Below are 21,671 nucleotides of genomic sequence, written 5' to 3' on the forward strand. Positions count from 1 at the left end.
CTAAAGAGAGGGAAAGTGATATTTCATTACTGTGAACAAGAAAATGAAAGAACCAGAAGGCAAATGATCGCTTTGGTGCATGAGAAGTACCAAGAGGGGGAACCAGAGGATCTTCTCCTGTACTCTTGAAATAGCATCCACCAGAAATATAGCCTGGCTGGTTGCAGCCACCATTCTGTCCAATACATAAATGCACCTGAGAAGCAGACCAACTGCCTTAAACAGTCACCCATTGGAGAAAGGAAAAGGGGAAAAGAGACAAAGCAGGCACCAGACAGATTCCAGTTAATACAAGGCATGCCAAACGGTCGACACATGACTCTGGAAAGCCACTTCCTTATGTCACAGATACAAGATTGCTTTTGTTGCTGTTTGCTTTTTGGAGAGGGGCAGATCTTATTGTTGGACACTTGGTACTTAATCTAATATGCTACCATCTACAGCCAAAGTTATTATTTTTCTCATGTTCACCAAGTGACTCATGGTGTGACCATCCAAACAGTCAGCAATAATAATCTGCATACCAGAAATGAGAGCTTCAAATGGGACATTTTGGGGCAAAATAGCAATATTATACAGTCACTGTAGGGATGTATTACATGGCTCTCCAGAGTTTGTAACAACAAAGGTGAAGCAGTGAGTTTCAGCTGCTACGAAGACATGCATTCATCATCCCACCCTATCCATCTAGAAAACAAATGGTGAAGGGATTTATGCCATGATCATGCAGCTTAATGTTTTTTTACCCTCCCGTGATGAGATGAAAGACAGAAAGAAAATGGATGAGAGGAGAGACAGAATTGAGAAGGGTTTGGAAGCTGTGTGCAATGGAAGTAAGGAGGCAGGAGAAGAATACACTGCAGACTACACAGGTCACCATTAAGAGCTCGAAGGGAGAAGAGACTGAATACAACCCTTCTGCCATAGCCATATCTGCCAACCGTTCCTTAACAGGGACACATGACCAGCAGCTGGAGGATTTTATTTTATTTTATTGCAGATCTAGGATGTGTACAAATAATGGTGTGTGGCAACTCTATGTACACAATACAGCAGTACCTTACATACCACTAAATATGATGAACTAAGAGTTAGGAGTGCAAGTGGGATGTATGATGTCTATCACTAGATACTGCCAACATCAGAAAAAGTGAAACAATGTGCAAGAAAGAAAGAAAAATTATATATATGGTGTGCGTGAAAAAAAGACTATTGGTGTGCATTTTTGAGATGACCATATTATTCATGAAGGTAGAATTGTCAAAAAGATGGGCAGCTTATCCCAAAGGTTGTATGTACTAGCCATGGAGTATATTTAAAGAGAGAGTATCATATATAGAACATTCAAAAAAATCAACTGGCATTGGTTTATAAACCTGACTTTAACATACATTTCTAGACTATGTTAGTACTTAGATGCCTCTAACTATGATGCTAGAAGTAAATAGAAAGTGGAATCATGAAATTCATTGGACTTGTTTTCAGATTCTGTTCACAACTTAGGTACATTAGCAACAGATTCTTTTTTTAATAAATACCTTTAATCAGTCAAAAGCATGATTTAAAAAGGTGTTATGAAAACACTGGGACGCGGGTGGCGCTGTGGGTAAAACCTCAGCGCCTAGAGCTTGCCCATCGCATGGTCGGCGGTTCGAATCCCCGCGGCGGGGTGAGCTCCCATCTTTCAGTCCCAGTTCCTGCCCACCTCACAGTTCAAAAGCACCCCTAAGTGCAAGTAGATAAATAGGTACCGCTTTATAGCGGGAAGGTAAACGGCGTTTCCGTGTGCTGCGCTGGTGCCAGCTCGCCAGAGCAGCTTCGTCACGCTGGCCACGTGACCCGGAAGTGTCTCCGGACAGCGCTGGCCCCTTAAGTGAGATGGGCGCACAACCCTAGAGTCAGACACGACTGGCCCGTACGGGCAGGGGTACCTTTACCTTTATGAAAACACTAACTGGTTAATTTACGTATTATTCCAATCAATTTAATAAGCACAGAATTTAACTGTGGATTTTTAAACATACTAAAGATTATGACTGACTGTTATTTACAGTTAAGGACTGTGAATGAATATTCACGGTTCAGGGCACTGATGGAAACAAAGTTATACATACAGAGAAGGCAATTCCTTCAAGATGACTTATCTGTAGGGATTGGCCAAAAATATACCTTTGTCAATCATACTCAGAAGTTCCTTTGTATTTCAGTTAATTGATCACACAACAGAGAGAGTTAGTTAAGTGAGGAGGGGGGGAAACAAACCTTTAATACTTGGTCAGCCTAAGTCAAAAGTCCATAAAGATGGAAAATAGCTATTTCTTTAAATAAAAAACCCTACACAAAGTTATATTTGACTTGAATGACTACATTTCAAAGATTAAGTGACTAAAAGGGCATAAGGACCATATTCCAGAGAACAGGGAACACTTAAATTTCACAGAAATCAAGGGGAGTTAAAGTTCAATTCTATACCCATTTGTCTGGAAGTAACTCCTGTGAGACTAATGCTTGAGTTGATATGCATTGGATTACACCGCACAGCATTCAAATAACACGATTAAATTATTTGACTTCTCAGCAATCACTGGCCCAATTAATACGTTATTTTTGCTGAGCAAGGGTCACTTTTACAGAGTCTAGTTTTAAAACATTCTGCTGTCAGAATGAGGCAAAGGCTTCTCCAAGTCTCTTCTACTTCTTCAGTTAAGTATGGAAGTAACTTTTCCACCTAAATACGGAAGTTCTCGAAAAACATGGGCACAGACTTCAGAGATCCCCAGTCTATTAGAATAATTGTCTATTACTTATAAGATGGGATACGGCCTAATAAAAGCATCCTTGAAAGTTTCCCTACTAGCCTGTCTTTTAAAAGGAATATTCTTTAAAAGAACCTAGGACCAGCAATGACTAAATCTGGCCAGCTTACTTTATGAAGCAAACAGGCGTCTTGGTTACATACTTCTATAATGTGAATTAATATCTTCTCTATACAATCCAACGAACTTTATATTCACAGTATTTAAGTAGTGATACTCTTTTTTGCGTATTCTCAGTGTGTTCTCTAAAGCATTATAGAATAAGATTTCTATAGATGCTATAAAATAAGATACTATAGTGGACATTGGGGTTGCGAACATGATCCGTGTGGGAGGCACGTTCGCAACCCGCAACGCTGTGTCTGCGCACGCGCGGATCGTGATTTGGTGTGTCTGCGCATGCGCTGAAATCCAGAAGTAACCCGTTCCGGTACTTCCGGGTTCGGTGCGGTGCGCAACCCGAAAACGAGCAACCTGAAGCATCTGTAACCCAAGTTATGACTGTGTACATAAGTTCTTAACCCGTGGTACCACTGTATAGTAGAAACAGATAGAAATACTATACAATGTTGCTTCTGTAGTTAAGTCAGCAATATTTTTTTCAAATATTCAATAAGCGGCATACTATAGGATAAACTATATGTTACACTGCAGAAATTCAACTGCCTCTCCTTCTTTACAAAGAGCCTGTAGGCACTTTAAAGTGGAGGAGAAGGAACATGGGAAGGCTGGTGGGAGAGTTTCAACCCTTCCCCAACAGCCTATTTTCACCCAAAACTGAAGGGAACAATCTACTATCACTTTCTACTTTATTCAGGTGCTACTGAAAAGGAATCAGACATATATATCAATATATTTTTTAAAATCACACACCGTATATTGAAGATACAGTCTGTAAATTTAAGAAGTTGCAATTTAAGAATGTAAGAAAATTTGAGAAGGATATTGACAAGCTGAAATGTGTGCAGAGGAGAGGGAGAGGGGCCAAGATGATTAAGGGTCTGGAAATCAAAGCTTATGAGGAACTGTTGAGGGAGTTGGGTATGTTTAGCCTTGAAAAGAGAAGACTGAGAGGAGACAATAGCCATCTTCAAATATTTAAAGGACTGTCACACAGAAGCTGGAGCAAGCTTGTTTATGCCTGCTCTGGGGAGTAGAACCTGAACCAATGGGTTCAAGTAAGAAGAAAGAAGATGCCAACTAAACATCAGGAAGAACTTTCCAGCAGTAAGAGATGTTCAACAATGGAACGGTCTCTCTTGTTGGAGGTTTTTAACCAGTGGCTGGATGGCCATCTCTCATGCATGCTTTAGCTGAGATTCCTTCACTGCAGGGGTGGGAACAGATGATCCTTGGGGTCACTTCCAAGTCTACAATTCTATGACTCTGTTATTCTAACTATGTGCATTATTAAGCACTATCAGTTTTATGCATTTGACAACAACAACAAAAGCAGAATGTTGAAGTGGGGCTTAGCTGGACATTCCACTCTTTTGTCCCAAGGGTGGGAATCAAAGAACTACAACCTAGAAAACAATACATCATCCCTGTGGATGGAGAACTTCACATTCCATTTCCAGTCAACCACCATTCTTCATATTATTCCCCAAGGTTACTCCCAACCTCATACAAAATAATGAATCATCAAACAATAATTGTGGACCTTTCACATTGGACTTGAACTTTACACTTTATATCTGCTATTGGTTAAGAATTCAGGACGAACATTTCTTTACACAGAACACTCCATGATGCATATATTGCAGAAAACGTTGGTTTACCACCAAAGAAGGATTACAATTTCATGGGGGAAAGACTGTCCAAAATTTAATTTATAATTCAGTGGTAAGGAAGGATTTGAAACTTGGCTGGAAGAGACTGTATTTCCCCCCTCTCCTCTCCTGATACAAAAAGGGCTATTCAGTGAACCCCAACACTAGATTTCTTTAAGAAATAGTGACCTCCTTTGTCTGCCCTATGGCTCATGTGGCATGGGTGTTCAATCAAAGGCTTAGAGAGTTGGCAGTTATGGGGAGGCTTGGAGGAGTGTCAAGTTTCTGTCCTTTTATCATATTCTTACTCAGTTTTTCCAAAGCTTTTTGCTTTGACACTTCGTTGTGCTTGTTCCACAATTCTACTCAAGATGCAATGTAAGCAGGAGAGAAAGACAGAAAAAATGTCAGATGCTGATCAGAGGCGGAAATGGAAAATAAAAATAAAAAATAAGCCACCCAATCCTGCCCTACCAAAGCAGAAATTAATGATAACTGGCATGTGAATAAATTAATCACATCTTCAGTCAGATCAGGGTAGAGACTTCCATCGCTTTCATTCACAAGATTTCAAAAATAATACCTATATATAATTAACTGGCTGAGACTCACCTACCTGATCTCATTTGCCTTCACAGAAATGACAGATTAAAGAGAGACAGAGTCAGGTTCTTTATGTCCAACATTTAAAGTTTCTTATCAGTGGGTTACACAAAGAATACAGTATGTATTTTATGTATCAATGCGCCCCAAACCACCAAATATATTTCAATTCAAAGTGTAATAAGCGATAAGAAAAACTATTTCTATAAACACTAAAAAAAAACTATGTAAAAAAACAATTAGTTTGGGTCTGAATATGCCTGTAATAACCACTTGGCTTCTTCTAGCTTTACGTATGTTAACTATATCAGACTACAAATCATTTTCATCAGGGCAAAAAGAATAGCAAAAAATGGGGAGGGGATCTAAAAAAGGAATACACACCATTCTGTTCAAATGGTACCCTAAATTTTCATCCCTGTGGCAGAAAACTTCAGATAATTCCAGATGCTGGCCCAATGCCAGTGGCAGAACCATAATAGGCATAATGGAAATTCAAGTTGGAAATGCATTACTGTATTTTAATATTTTGTTGGAAGCCACCCAGAGTGGCTGGGGAAGCCCAGCCGGATGGGCGGGGTATAAATAAATTATTATTATTATTATTATTATTATTATTATTATTATTATTATTATTATTATTATCATCATCATCATCAAGTACTAGTAGTGCACTTCATTTCCCCTCCCCAAATAGGAAGGAAGAAGCTGGGAATGCTACAAAGTAAGAAGCAAACTCAGCTCTTACAAGAGCAGAGAAAGATAAGTGCAGAAAGTTTCTTCTGCTATGGAAACAGGGCATGGGAAAGCACAGATAGAAATGGGAGAGGAAACAGGCTCAGAACACTTGAGAGCAATTCAGGATTTGTCTGCAGTAGGAGAAAGACAGCTAATTATAATTTATCCAGAAAACCTAATCAATTTCCCCATGCTTTATTTGATGGAGCAACACCAAATAAACAAACAGCGATAAGTACATTCAAACTGAAAATGAGATTTCTGGAGGCTCCCTCGATTCCCTGGTGCTATTATTTATTAAAGGTATAAACACCATGGCTGCCCTTCTTTCCCCATCCATCACAATTCTGCTTGCTCCCTATGCACATTGGTACAGAAGGTTACTGTATCCATTAAAGGGAATTCATCTCAAACTATGGGAGGGGAGTCATGCTTCAGAAACCCATCTGACAAATATGTTTGCAATTATATAGTTGTCTTTGCACAATCTCTTGAGACTGGGTAGGCTCTTTTTTTCTACATATGCACGGCATTATCTGCTAGAAACCCTCAAAACTATATTTACTTCTGTCCTTTGGATGGTGAGTGAACGTAGCAAAAAGTATTATATTTGTTCTTGTAGGTTTTGCTTTGGTGGAAAATAGAAGATTATACATTATACAGAAACACCCACAGCACAAGGGCTAGAATTGAAGATGAATGAACATGAAGTCCAAAGCTGCAATCCTGCACACTTGTACTTGGGAGCAGATCCCCAGAAATCAATGGCATAGTACTGGGCCATTTTCCTCTCAATAGTAATTTGTTTTTGTGGCAACTAGTCCCTGGTGCACACACTCCCAAGAAACTGTTTCCATTACAGACCAGACTATTCTGCCTGTAAGACTATGTGAACAATGATTAAAGTTCCCTATGCCAGCATCATACGGCTATCTCCACTAGCCTAGCCATAAAATTCCAAAAAGCATAGAAACACCAGAAATGCTTAGCCAATATTTCTCCAAGCTGTGAGAAGAGCATATATGAATAGTCTTTGCAGTCCAAGTGAGAGTGAAGCACATTACTGCAGCAATGATAAGGCAAATGTTTCAATGGGAAAGATGCAATCAGATTCTAATGCAGTGCACACTTTCCTGCATTCCATATACACATAAATACACACCAATAGAAGCTACAAAATTTTCCTCCTTTAGACTCCTTGTGTCAAACTCCCTCGGCCCTTTCCCTGCAGGGCTTGGGGCCCTTGGCATGAGCTGGGGTACTGGCAGTTGCACCTTGGGTTTCGGTTCAACCCTCGTGGCTAACATAGGGTCCTTGCCAACCGGAGTGTATGCTCCATCTGTTGGGCTTCGTTTTCTTTTTTCTGGCTCTTTAAAAGAAAGGAGGAGAGAGAAATCAGCAGCCAAAAAAGGGGGGAAATGGAAAACACATACCAGCAATGGTAAAAATAGAAGGATTAAGAAAAAAATGGGAGAAGAGTACAGAAGAAAAAGATTGTTCAGATGGCGTTAATCATTTGTTTACAGATAATGAAAAAGCAGCTCTCACATTTAGATCTTAAAATCAATGTTCAAAAGCAGTGCTCAAAACACAGGGTCTGAAGGCTTCGTACCCAGTACCTCAGAGTACATTTCTCACACAAGATTGACTGGCTAAAATTTGCTTCAGAAGACTTTCTGCAGGAAAGTCTAAGATCCAGTAAGTAGTACTATGTTATGGATTTAAACAAATTTAATACTGGGCAATATCAAACTACATCTCATAAGGGAATCCCTTTGCTCTGTCCCAGCTTCTGCCAACCTAGCAGTTTGAAAGCATACCAGTGCAAGTAGATAAATAGGTATCGCTGCTGTGGGAAGGTAAACGGAATTTCCATGTGCTCTGGTTTCCATCAAGGTGTTCTGTTGTGCCAGAAGCGGTTTAGTGATGCTGGCCACATGGCCCGGAAAGCTGTCTGTGGACAAATACCAACTCCCACGGCCTGAAGCACAATGAGCACCACACCCCATAGTTGCCTTTGACTGGACTTAACTGTCCAGGGGTCCTTTATCTTTAGCTTACTAATAATTATTAATAATTCCAGCTCCCCATCTTTCTAGTTCTCATGGCAAGTTTCAAAATGTAAAGAAAAACCAATTGTGCTGGGGTACAACATGGATACTAGATTTAGATAATACTGCATACTGCTCTTTGCAACCCTCTCACCTCCCACACTCCACCAACAGGATGTACTCTTTTAAATTTCTCAGCCTCCAGTAAAATTTGAATGGGTGCCAGAAGCTCCCTGTATATAATGTTTCCTCTTCCCCCCCCCCCATCATAAGCTTGGTAAGGCAAGATGCTGGGTAACAGGAGCGGGGAATGGCTGGCCCTCCATATGTTGCTGAATTACAACTCCCAGCAAGCCTGGTCAGTGATGATGGGAGCTGTAGTTCTCATCAAGCACAAGCTCTGTATGCAAAATATTATACATTGGAGGGCCAATGGTTCCCCACACCTGCTATTTATATACACACCATTGCCCTTATATACAACTGTATCATCCCCACTGTGCTTAATAAATAAGTGCTATTGGGGCATGGGCCTTTTCCTTAAGCAGCTAAATATTTGCACTTTTTCTCATGGCTGAACTGCTGAAATGAAATTAATTCAGACAAACATTTGCGTGTGCCAATGAAAACAAAGTAACGGCATTCTGTACTGGAGTTGACTGAAAATACATTAATCATTTTCGCCATGAAACTATTTGTACTTATAGAATTATAGATGCAATTCAAAATACTTATTCCAATAAATTTCTTTTACATGGTTCAGTAATTACTCAAAATCTAAAGCTGTGATAAAATAAATGTGATTATTGGTTATGCCAGAAAGTCAGACTAGCTCAGATCTACAACAAGTAGGGCATTTCACAGATTTACATTCATTTATTTTATATATTTCATTAGTTTATCTTATTCTCTTACCTTTGTTATAGTAGTGAGTATGAGCTATTTCCAGCAGACCAAAGACACTTGCCATTCCCCCAAGTCCAGCATTTGCATATGACTGCTCAAGGCTTGACACAGTACATTTCAGCAAATCCAACATCCCTTTATAAACCTTGCGGCTGATCTCCTACAATGGAAACATTCATACGGGTAAGGATGCGTCATTTATTAGGAACCTGGTTCAGCTGATTAATTTCCACTAAAGTAAGCCATAATTCCCTTGCATTCTAATTAATTTTCTGTAGCTTAACTACGCCTCCTTCAGCTTAGGACCATAGAAAGCTGCTTTGTAGCAAGTCAGGCCAATAGTTCCTCTAGCTTAGTATTCTCTATGCAACTCACCAATGTTTCAGACGCCACACCTCAAGATACCAGAGACTGAACCTGGGACCTTTTGCATACAAACATGTGCTCTACTACAGATCTATTTCTGTACCTAAAAGAGAATTTATCTTTATAGAATTACCTCTGTTAACTAACTCTGTGCAAATGCTCTTTCTAGTAGGTGGAGGTTCTGACAGCACTTAAGCAAACTGTTGTGAAGCCTCCCCTAGAAAAACCATTACTCAATCTCACTCAATCCCACTGATCTCAGTAGCTTTCATCAGTTTTTAATTTGGCTTTTTTCAGTAAGTTACTTCAGTGTAATCAGTTCTAGGTCTTCTTGGTTTCCCTCAACCCTCCACAGCAGATCTAGGGGTCACACAGGTGCATGGGGAGAAGAGAGAAAAGGAAGTTCCATTACACAGCCAAAAGTCCTTGTGCTACTAGAACTGTTTGGTTGGATACCCTTCTGATTGTTAGGATCCTTTCTAATCTGGTTTCTGACCTGGTATTTGGAACAAAAATGGCCTTGGTCACTTTGGTAGATGATCTGTACCAAAAGATGGGCATGAGGCATCTGACCCAGTTGATTCTCCTAGATATCTCAGCAGCTTTTAGTATTGTCAGCCATGGCACCCATCTGGGCCACTGAGAAAGGATGGAGTTGGGAGGCACAGCTCTGTAGTGGTTCTGGTCTCCCTCACCAGCACCAGCACCCCACCTCTCAAGGGTCTCAGAAGGTCTACTACTCAGCCCCATGACCTCTGGCTTATGGAGTGCTTCAATGGCCCATCTTATCCTCCATGCTGCTTAACATGTCTGGTTGAAGTCACCCTGAGCTTTTGGCTTGGGTATCATCAGTATCCAGATGACACTAAGCTCTACCTCTTGTCTGCATTTCCTGATCCCAATGAGGCAGTATACCCACTCCCATTAAGGGAGACGAGAATGAATCATAGAATCATAGAGTTGGAAGAGACCACAAGGGCCATCGAGTCCAACCCCCTGCCAAGCAGGAAACACCATCAGAGCACTCCTGACATATGGTTGTCAAGCCTCTGCTTAAAGACCTCCAAAGAAGGAGACTCCACCACACTCCTTGGCAGCAAATTCCACTGTCGAACAGCTCTTACTGTCAGGAAGTTCTTCCTAATGTTTAGGTGGAATCTTCTTTCTTGTAGTTTGGATCCATTGCTCCGTGTCCGCATATCACCCTGGTCTTTCATCAACTGCCCTGATTATCAATTGGTTTCCTGGCTCAATTCTCTGCCTTGCTCTAAAGCCCTATATGGCAAGGTAACAAGACTGTTTCAGAATTACTTCTTCCCATTTTACCCAGGAACTCTACTGCACTTCAAAGGCCCTCTCCACGTTCTCTTCCCATCCTTTGTATGGGCATGAGAGAAATAGGTTTCTCTATTGTGACACCTAGATTTAGAAACAGCTTGCCTAGGGGGATGCACCTTTCCCATTGCAGCATGCTTGCCTTTTGGGAGGTGATGAAGGTATGTTTATTCTAGACACCATTCATCTAACTGGGCCTCTGATATTCTAAGTACTGGGTTTTTAACTTATTGTTGTTTTGTAATCTATGATTTATTAGTTATGGTTTTACTGTGAGCGCTGCAGCAGAAAGACGAAATAAAACCATTTAAAAGAAAAGAGGAACAGAGAACTGACCACATCCTGGACAACATCCTGCCGTGCATCTTCCTCCGATTGGATGGTGCGATTAAGCTTGCTTAATACAAAGACACGGAGCTGCTCACTCTCCAGGAGACGGCGGACTCTCTTCATGTGAAACCAACCAACTCCTTGTCCATCTAGGACATTGTGCACCACCTCTTTCAAGAACTGCTGGTTCTCACTATATTATATGGATACACAAGCAATAGGGGGCATAACCCTCCAGGACACTTCCATAGGTATATTAGACTTTACAATAGGAGGATACTGACACAACATAAATCTACCTGTATTTAGCCATGCTGACTTCAACTCTAACCATAATATGCTAGGTATCCTTGATGCAACCTGCATCGGATCCTGCTATATATCTCTATCACTGACTCAAGTGGAGCAGGTGGAATAACTAGGCTGGGGTAAGAATTGTGGCTATCACACTTCCCCAGCCCTTTCTGCCATGTGGAGCGCCACTGCAGAAAGGAAGAGATGGGGCTGTGCCTAGATCTGTGGCTCAGCAAAGCAGAAACAGCCTGTAACTATCATTTTGGGTCAAAGTATCCTGCTGCCCATCAAAACTAGACTCTTGTAACCTAGCATCACACTGTTGATGTGTTCCATTTGTTATGAATTACAATCTCTATACTTTTCTCAGTAATATGTCTAACCATTAATACCTCCTTTTATTTCTGCATTTGGCTGTTTCTTATTTGTGCAAACAGAAGACGTTTTGTGAAAGTGGGTTTCCTAGTCTCTCCTCACCATATTGTCCCTCCTACCCTCCCTAAAAAGCAGCTTTCAAGAGTCACAATATATACTGGAATAGGGTTGGATGTGGTGCAAGATCTACTGGGACAGAAACAGCCAAAACTAAGTGGAGACAACTTGCATGAGCTGATCAATTGTGTAATCCATTACAGTGATTCAAAGATAAAGTGTAGGTCACCTTCTTTAATTTTTCCTTTTAGAAGTATCACCAGATCTTCTTATACTCAGAGCAGACGTGCCCAGGGCATGCCACATAAAGCTCATTTTGCATTGTACAGAAACTCTAAGCAAATGCTTTTACCTGGAATTACTGCTTCGTCCCTGTGGTGAAGGAGTCTCTCTTTTCACTGTCGGGCTGTGCTTTATAACAGAAGACTTTTGATCCACAAGTGCTCGTCTATTTCCTGAATAAGAGAGGAAGCAGAACAAGAAAACAGTTACTGAAAAGGATGCCCAAGTCCAAGAACGGTACCAATGAGACACACAAAAGTCAGCTAACACTTAATTAAATGGACATACAAAGAAACTTGGAAAAGCAGCAGCATATTTTGTATTATTGCATCATACATCGGCAGAAAACAGTAATGGGAATGAGACAGAGACAAAAGAGAAGATGGTAACAAGAGCAGAAGGTGAAAGGCAGGAGTTTGGCTGCTCTGCATGCATTTCTGCCACAAGAACCATCTTCTGATTAGGCAACATATGGAAAAGCAATGTGTTACGGGAGTGTGACTAGTAGAAATCACATGATACTGGCTTCCAGTGGAAAAATTGCCCAAAAGACAGGCACAAGAATGCTGGCTGGGAGTTGGTATGTCATGCACAGTTCATAATGCAAGGAACCCACCTTCATTGCTTACTGGCCCAGCTTCAGTAATAATCTCCATTATAGTATTTAGCCCAAATACTGGGACACAAAATAAACAATTAGTAGTGCACTGCAAAATCACCACCATTTTTATATTTGATTAGTTAATTGATTAATCCCCTCTCTTTCAGAAACAGCCCTAGATTAATGTTGGGGAACATCTACATTGGGGTGGTCCATATAACAGCTTCCCCCATGGCTAAATAGGAATAAACTAAACGTGGAAGGAAAACTTAAGGAAGAGGTATTAACTAGCCAGTGTAGCAGGGGAGGTTTCCTACATTCCCTGTTCTATCGGCCCACCTGTAATGGTGCTTGTTCTTGATTTGGTCCTGGGATTAGCACTGCCCTTGTATGCCTTGTGAGCATTAGCTCGGCTCATTCAGTATGGTAGAGAGACTCAAAACAATCATCTCTGTAGAAGCACATTTTGAAACAAATTTCCCAACCCTAATGGCTTCGAAACACAAAATCACAAGCTCTAATTTCTACTGTAGATGTGTCCTAACCTGATTTAAGGTCACTTGAAGGCTCAAAAGTTACTCTGAACCCCATTCAATTCAGGAATAATGCTTCTATTTTAGGAATTATTGTCATCTTTTATTTCACAGGAACTGCAAAAAATAAAGCTTATCTCCCTTCAGAACATGAAGGTAAATAAAACTAAACATTAATGAATAGTTGAAAAGGGTAATGAAACAATGGCAATGAATGAAATGAAAAAATATCTAGCCATCTTGTATCTCAAAGAATTCAAACATTAAGAAAATTGATATTTACCTGGCATACACAAATCATTAAAATGTAGAGTTGGAATGGTCCCCCAAGGGTCATCTCGCCTAAATATCTACTATCATGCCATCCCCACCACCCAACTAGTATGATACCTGTCAGGTCAGTCAGGTTATAATTTTTCTTTATATATGAAACTGACTAAATTACTGACAATTTTATCCTATAGAAAATTGGAGATGCCACATGGAACAAGAGTCATCAAGAAATGGCAATAAACTGCAGAAGATGAGACACAAAGCATGGAAAGACACAGAAAAACCCATCACTGTTTTCTTCCAATGTGTGTTATCAATAATAGGTTTAGCTAACAGAAGATCTCTGCACAAACAAATGTAGGAATATGACTAAATGGAAATATCCCCAGAGACCATGCAGAGTCTTCACCAAACTACTCACAGTCCTTCTGCGTTGGTTTCTGGTTTTTCTACACACACACACACACCCCTAAGAAAATGTTAACTCTTATCCAAAGCAAAGTCCAATGCAGCAACACAAAACTAACTTTTGGCCTTTATTACTAAAAGGTCAAAGGTCAGCAAACATCATACCAACCTTCATCCACATCCCTTCCCACTTCCAGATTAAAGTAATCTTTACCGATGAAAATGGAGAGGGGGAAGAAATAAATAAAATCAACTTATTAAAAACAACTTATTAAAAATAAAGCATTCTTCCAGCTGAGCAACCAAAAAAATTCAATGCAAAATCAAACAATGGTAAATTAGATTATCTTTCCTTTAACAACAGCAATGACAAAAACCAACTGTAGTACAGATAACATGGAGTAATTTCTACAGATTCTACTCCATATTTTTCAAGATTTAAGAAGTCTACCTTAGGCTAAGTCCTATTGCTCCAAATGAATGGCTTTCAATAATTTTCCTCTTAAGGTAAGTTTTAGCCCTTTAGATAAGGGACAATTAAAATGTGATAGCCTTTCCCATGAAAGTGTTTCACGTAACTGGTGAAAAGTTGAAAAGGTTGGTCTCCCTCTATCTGGGCTGACAGTGTCCATGTGCCAGGAGAGCCAACAGCAGTGATATGCAGCTGTATACATCTGAGGCAACACACACACACACACACACTAAGGATATGCTTGCCACATAGACTGTTGCCAGGGAAAGGGCTTTTAAGCTGCCTCCATGTGGGGTTTGTGAAATTAAATCAGTCCAGAGGATTAAGACTTTGCATTCACTTTATGCAAAATCTCTTTCCACCAAATTGCATCTCATACAGCCGGTGCATTAAAATAAAGACAGACCAAAAATAATACTCTCTTCCATACAAAAAAGTGTAATTAATAGTCACTTAAAGAATTCTGCTTAAGAAATCTGAAGCATCACTCAAAATGAATTCCTAATTCTAGACTGCCTGGTTTCCCAAAATGATTTTTTTAAGGGTTGGGTGTAATTCTGTGACTGCTTGGCAATCAAAGGGATTCTGAGAGCAGTAAAAGGCAAGGAAAAGTGATTACCTTTCAGGCTAGGAAATGGAGTGTTTTTGTCTCTCCCAGCTTTGGTTGGAAGGGCTAAATTGGACAGACTAAAGCTTGTGCTGTGGTTCTTGTATAGGCTACCTATAACAAAAATAAAATAAATCAAGTGATCTAATCATCCCCTTATCTCATTCAGAAATTTACTGTGCAGTTTACATCTGAACAGCTTTCTGCACTCTGGGATAAACTAGACATGACCTTAAATGCAGCATAAAGGTTTTTAAACATGAAGGTAGCATCAGCTGGTTGGCACTAATGAGAAATTCCCCCACCCCAAGAACTTCCAGTTTCAGAAGTGGGGTTTCATCAGGACCACAGCAGAAAAGATAGGCCTGACGGGCTGCCCTTCATGGCCCCTTCAGCACTTACTGGGCCCTTCCCAGTGCCTGTCATCACTTGGGTCTTCCAATGGCATTGCTACTGCAGAAGACAGCATTGTCATCCTCCTTGTGCTTTTCCATGGGCATATTCATAGTGGAAGCAGCCCTGTAACAGGCCACAAGTTGGGCAGCTACTTGGCTTCCAGGTCACTATGTACTTTTGGCTATAAAGTAAGCTTTCACGTGAAGGGCAGGGGAAGTTGCTAGTAGCCTCCTCCTTCCTCTTATGTATGGCACCACAAACACCCAAAGGGAAGGGATGCAACAGCCTGCCAGCCTCCCCTTCCCTTGTGAAAATAACAACAACATTTATACCCCACCCATCTAGCTGGGCTTCCCCAGCCACTCTGGGCGGCTCCCAACAGAATATTAAAAACACGATAAAACATCAAACATTAAAAACATCCCTAAACAGGGATGCCTTTAGATGTCTTCTAAAAGTCAGATAGTTGTTTATTTCCTTGACATCTGATGGAAGGGCATTCCTCAGGGCGGGCGCCACCACTTTGCAAGAGCTCCAGGGGAAGGCTGTGGCCATAGGAGCACCACTACCAGGTAGGCAAAGGATGGCAGGTACAGGGGTGGAACTAGGGCATGAGTCCCAGTGAGCTTTGCTGGGGCATGTGGGTCCCAGCAAATGACAGGTCTGAGGAGGAGGAAGGAGGTTTGATCCCCAAAATTAGCAGCCCATCAACTGATACCATTTCAATTTCAAAAATCTGCATGTTACCACATTTAGCATCATGTGTAGTTTTGCCCTCAACAGCAGGCTCTCTCTCCCTCTATGAGAAATGGAATAGTTCCTTACTTCTGCTACAACTCATGAAGATATTTTTGAAATGAGACAAGGGGAGGAGGAGGCAGAATAAACACTTTACTTGTTTATCCTGTTCCTCTACTTCTCCATTTAATTTATTCAATGAAATGAATGTATTTAATTCAAAATCTTGACATTCCATCATTTACATTCCACTATCTCATTCTTAAAATGTGCAAGGCAGTTAACATTCAAATCATTTAAAACATCAAATCGACACAGCAGATAAAATTCAGCTTTAAAAAAGACTGGGAACTAACACAATGGTTAGGTAGGATCAAGAGCATGTGAGACCACAGACCTGCTGGAACAAAAATTATTTTAGCTGATGTCTAAATGTCACTAGAGAGGCAGCCACCCAGGTCACCCCAGCCTGGGTGCTATTGTGGAAAAAATGACAACTGGTAACCAGAGTAGCACATTCAAGTTTATTGGCCCAAGGCTTTAGGTAACCAGCTCTTTAAACTGGGCTCTGAAACAGACCAGAAGCCAGTTAAATTGATAGAGTAAGAGCTCATCCAGACTTCCTTTGTGCCATATTTCTAGGCAGAGCTTTGCACTTCAAGGCACTGTGTCCAAGCACTCTTTTTTTTTTTTATCCCAGCCTTTTCCCACTCTTTATCGTTGAATTGGAGCAAACGGCAAATCGGAATTGCCGTTTGTTCAAATTCAGTATTAAAGAGTGGGTTTTCCTGGGGAAAGCTCTGGAGGAAAAAAAAGTGTTCAGACATGGAGCTTTAAAGCACACACCTGTGATTAGAAAGTGCGGAGCCAAACGCAAGTGTGGATGAGCTCTCACTCTCCCCCAAAATCTGAGTCATGCCGAAATTTTGTTTGCTGGTTTTTGCACTAGTTGTAGCTTCTGTACATTTTCCCCAGACAATCCACTTAAGGCACATTATAATACTTCAAACTTGATGTAACCAGTGCATACACAACTTCGGCTATTATCTGCCTTCTCCAGGAACAGGTACAATTGGTGCACTACCTGATTGTTCAAAGGGAGCGGGACCCCACACAAAACACAGGTGAACCACTATTTTTGAGACAGCAGTACTATTGAACAGGAGAATTAGTAGCTCTATGACAATGTTGCTCACCTGACGTGATTGGATACAAATGAGGGTAGACCTGAGCTAGCTCTCTCCCTTCCACTGCATTCTCATCTCCTGCCCCTCCATTGTTGGTGTTTTGGAGGGCAAATATCTGCAAGCAGGGAACTTTAAGTGCATGGAGATCTAGGACGAATACAGTAGGCTGCACACTGCAGTTGTTTGCCATACAAGGACAACAGTGGGGCTGTGAAAAGTTAACTAGCACATCCCAGCTACAGTGATTCCTCTATTGCATGAGGACACCACCTGAATAGGGTTTGTGCCCTATCTGAACTAATTTCAAAAAGGAGCTAGCAACACCAACCTTGTAGAAAAGAGCACTACATAACTAGGGCCCATCACCAAACATGTCTTGTTGCTAGTTTCTGTCAACCTCACTCACCCCAGTTGGAGAAAGCTCATGGAACAGGTCCCACCAGAAGATCTCAACGCCCAAAGCTGATTCCAAAGCTATGAAGGGCTTAACTTTTCAGGATGTCATGAAATGAGTGTGGGGCTTCTGCTCAATTCCATGGCACTATGTCCTGTGGAATCCATAAAAGTTCCATCTCCACCCACCCCCTTGCTGTTTAATGTCTATATGAAACCACTAGAACAACTCGTCCTGGAATTTAGGGCTCAGTGCCATCAATGTGCTTAAGACACTCAGCTCACTCATTCTCTATTCCATCTGAATCAGGAGAGGCTGTGCAGGACTGGTGCCTAGGGGCAGTGACGGACTCAGTGAGAGCCATTAATCTGAAGGTGATTAATGTAAAATGTACGATGGAAGTGCTATAGGTGGGTGGTCCAAGTCCAGGAATTAGGGAGACTCCCTATGAAGGAACAAGCACATAGCATGGGTGTTCTTGATTCAAACCTGCCATTGGAGACACAGGTGGCCTCAGGGATCAACTATGACTGGTTAACCATCTAAAGACGCTGTTTGACCAGGATAGCCTGAAATCAATAATTCATGTACAAATAACCTCACAAATGTAGGGGAGGGATAAGGGAGCAATTTGATTCAATTCACATTTAAAGCTGAAAATATCAAATCTGCACTTTTCAAAACAATATGGGAAACGGTCTTCCCTCAAAATTTGCGCTTATCTGAATTTTGTGATGCAGTTCTCCAACCCACATTTACAAAAATGCATACCGTATTTTTCGCTCTATAACACGCACCAGACCATAACACACACGTAGTTTTTAGAGGAGGAAAACAAGAAAAAAATATTCTAAATGAAACAGTGGATGTATGATTTTTGTGGTTCATGCTGTGGCCACAGACATGTGATCTGACAGTGAGTTTGGAGTAGCCCAATACAAAAATCCCTGAGGATCCATGTGGATCCATGCTTTGTAACCACGTTTTTGCACCACTGCGACCCCAGGCAACAGTGGATGCGTGATTTTTTTGGTGCAAGATGTAGCCATGGACATGCTATGTGATCTGATGGTGAATTTGGGGTGACCCAGTGCAAAAATCCTGAGGATCCATGTGGATCCGTGCTTTGTAACCACGTTTTAAGTGGGGAGGGAAGGAAAAGCACCCAAGGGACAAGGAGCACGCATGGGGTGTGTGGAGAAGGATGCTGCTAATAATGCTATTTAGCGAGCTGAGTGGGGAGGAGAGAGGGACAGAGAGCCTGCTTGCTTTAAAGGAGCCAATCGGACAGGAGCTGCTTACACTCATGTAAGCAGCTCCTCTTCTCTCCCGCTTTGCTCCTTTAAAGCAAGCAGGCTCTCTGTCCCTCTCTCCTCCCCACTCAGCGGCTCTTCTCCCACTTTGCTGTTTCAAAGCAAGCCACGGAGGAGGGAAGGAAGGGGAACCATGGATCCTCTGCTCACGACTGCAGCAGATCCCCCCGCCACCCGTAGGCATTCGCTCCATAACACGCATAGACATTTCCCCTTACTTTCTAGGAGGAAAAAAGTGAGTGTTATGGTGCAAAAAATACGGTATATGAAATTGCATAGAAATGACTATACTGGTGAAAATAACATACAAAATGCATCATATTAGGAGAATTTGCTTGCAGAAATGTGGGCATCAATCAAAAGTATATACAAATATGTGTTTATGAGGAGAAATTCAGGCTAAAATCGTGAAGCATTTTCACAAGGCTTTTTTCTTAATTTATTGCAAATTGCTTCAGAAATGTGGGGAAGTGAAGAGAAGATTGGTAAAATGAACAACTGAGAGAACCAAAACTGATAGATTCTTCCATACCTAACCTGGGGTTACCCTTGAAGACAGCCCAGAAGCAGCAGCAACTGAAGAATGTAACAGCAAGGCTGTTAAATAGGGGAAGTAGATGGGATCATTTTACAGCAATCATCAGAGCTCTGCACTGACTGCCTGTGAGCTACTAGGGCAAATTCCAGGTGTTTGTACTGATGTAATTAAGCCCCAAATAGCTTGAGGCCAAAGCAAATTGAAAAGCACCTCCCTCATAGAGCCATCTCGGTGGCAGATCCACAACTGACAAACTCCCTCCCCATGGAATTTGTGTTGTTTCCCACATAGTTACTATTTAGACAATAATAAAACATATTTTGCCACTTTGTCATTTTGGCCATAAATTGGTCCTGAGATTGAACAGTACAATGTTATCATGCTGCTTTGTTATACTATTTTTAATTATCCACTGTATTTTTTATGTTGTGCACCACCCTGAGCTCCTTTAGAAGGAAGGGCAAGATGTAAATGAAAATCATCATCATCATCATCATCTTCACACCAGTTCCTGCTATAGCCTTTGCATATGGTTTATTATACCTGCAAACCTCAGCAATTGTGAAAGAGGAAGCAAAATGTAAATATTAAGGGTCACAGAGGACATAGCATACTATTAGTACTGAGTAAGTGACTATTAGTACTGATTAGTACACTTCCTTCATTCAATTTGGCACCAAGCACACCAACGTTGCTCTCTGAGCTACCCAGACTAATTTCCAGCTCCCAGTTCCAAGGTCTGCTCCCTAGTGCTAAAATTTAACCAAACCCAGTTCCTATTCTTCTCTACTAAGCCAAGACTCCTGTTGCTTCCCTTTCCTTCTGCTTTTGCAAAAGATGCAAGCAGTAGATGAATGTCATGTATTAAGCAATAGCCAATGACTTTCACAGGGCTGGTGCCTTTGGGTCAAATACTTTATTTCAATTAAGTATTCTTCTTTCTGTGGGTCTCTTCCCCACTTTCTTCCCACCTGCTGTTCAAATTTGCAAATAAGAAACAATTATACATACTGGCAAAGGACATAATGCCCCCAAAACCTTCACTGCTGTTGTTGGATATTGTAGAATTTGGGGAACTGGCATGGGAATCCGATTCCGCATCAGACTCGTTGCCTAGCTTTAAGCTGTTGGGGCGCAGAGGCTGCAGAGGCCTATAAAAGAAAAGACAACGGTTACATTGTTGGCATCGTTATGTATCCTGCAACTCAAAGTTTGTTGGGACCCATCTCATATCAGTAACACAAACAGCTGATTTAGCTGTGGTGTCAGTTTGGCAGTTGCCATGTCAACTGATGCCTATTTTAGAATAGAGCAAGTATGAAAACAAAGGCAACAGAGAAGTAATCTTCTGCAGATTCCAAGTACCAGCCATCTACCAAAACAGAAAACATATTGGAATACTTCCAGGAGAATAATTACAGGCCTCTTCTCCAAGTAATTATATGTTCCACTCAATACAGGGACTCATCAAAGTGCTGTGGTCCCAAGCTGCTACATATGTGGTTGTGAATACTGTAACAATGTGGCCAAATCATGAGACTTTTCCCTCCAAGTTGTCATTGTCCATACCAGCTGGCTGTCACATGGGGAAAACCCACATAGATCCTTCCTTCATGTGTTCCCCCAAGTGGTGCAGGACTGCACCAGAGAAAAGATGCTTCCTTGATACTGTGGGTCCTGAAATGCTGATGTGTTTAATATATATCCCTCTAGGTCTGAGGGAATATGATAAAGACCTAAGAAAATCATTAGAAGATATCTGAACTGCAGGGGGATTTTCGGAGGATAATGCATGGTACTAAGCACAAATTAACAAGATTAGTAAAATTCCAGTGTGGCCTTCATGGAGTCCTGAATATAGTGATATCTCACCGATTGCCATTGAGGTTCTGATTGAACTTCGGTGTATAGCTTTCTTCCTGTTCATCCTCTTCTTCCTCTGCTGGAAACCCATACTGTGGCTCAAAGTATGGGTTATCATACTCTCTTTTCTTCACCATTCCATCCACGGAACTCAAACTGTTTGCTGGATTCTCACTATCACGACGTTCAACACTCATTTTGGGAAAACTTGGTTGTAAAGGCAAACTGGGGAGGTGATTTGAAAATCCAGCTACCATCTTCTCCTCCATCTCTGCTGAATCAGCAGACTCCTTTGTAAAACAAACAAAAATCCAATTTGTCTACAAATACATATCCACCTAACACCTGGTGTCAGGCCCAAGAGGGCCCTAAGATTCTGAAGGCCAATTGTTATCTTTATTTCTAACATTGCCTATACTAAAT

The 21,671-nt window shown here is 41.2% G+C and overlaps 1 protein-coding gene across 37 annotated transcripts in view; it reads right to left on the bottom strand.

The window, feature by feature from the left end:
- MADD (MAP kinase activating death domain) overlaps positions 1 to 21,671 on the bottom strand; it is an 80,218-nt gene that overhangs the window by 23,811 nt on the left and 34,736 nt on the right. For 9 of the 37 annotated variants that reach the window (XM_081163340.1, XM_081163318.1, XM_081163326.1 and 6 more), the window contains 8 exons: positions 21,258 to 21,538; positions 20,397 to 20,536; positions 14,832 to 14,933; positions 12,542 to 12,601; positions 11,996 to 12,098; positions 10,924 to 11,110; positions 8,896 to 9,046; positions 7,092 to 7,298 (listed from right to left, as the gene is read on the bottom strand). In XM_081163340.1, the coding sequence (XP_081019466.1) occupies positions 7,092 to 7,298; positions 8,896 to 9,046; positions 10,924 to 11,110; positions 11,996 to 12,098; positions 12,542 to 12,601; positions 14,832 to 14,933; positions 20,397 to 20,536; positions 21,258 to 21,538 (1,231 nt within the window). Of the gene's footprint in view, positions 1 to 4,896; positions 4,951 to 7,091; positions 7,299 to 8,895; positions 9,047 to 10,923; positions 11,111 to 11,995; positions 12,099 to 12,541; positions 12,602 to 13,909; positions 13,949 to 14,831; positions 14,934 to 20,396; positions 20,537 to 21,257; positions 21,539 to 21,671 lie in introns of all 37 variants that reach the window. The other 28 variants (XM_081163335.1, XM_081163329.1, XM_081163334.1 and 25 more) reach the window with 8 other exon arrangements.

Source organism: Podarcis bocagei (genome assembly GCF_964188305.1).
Source record: "Podarcis bocagei genome assembly, chromosome: 1".
Taxonomy (NCBI): Eukaryota; Metazoa; Chordata; class Lepidosauria; order Squamata; family Lacertidae; genus Podarcis; species Podarcis bocagei.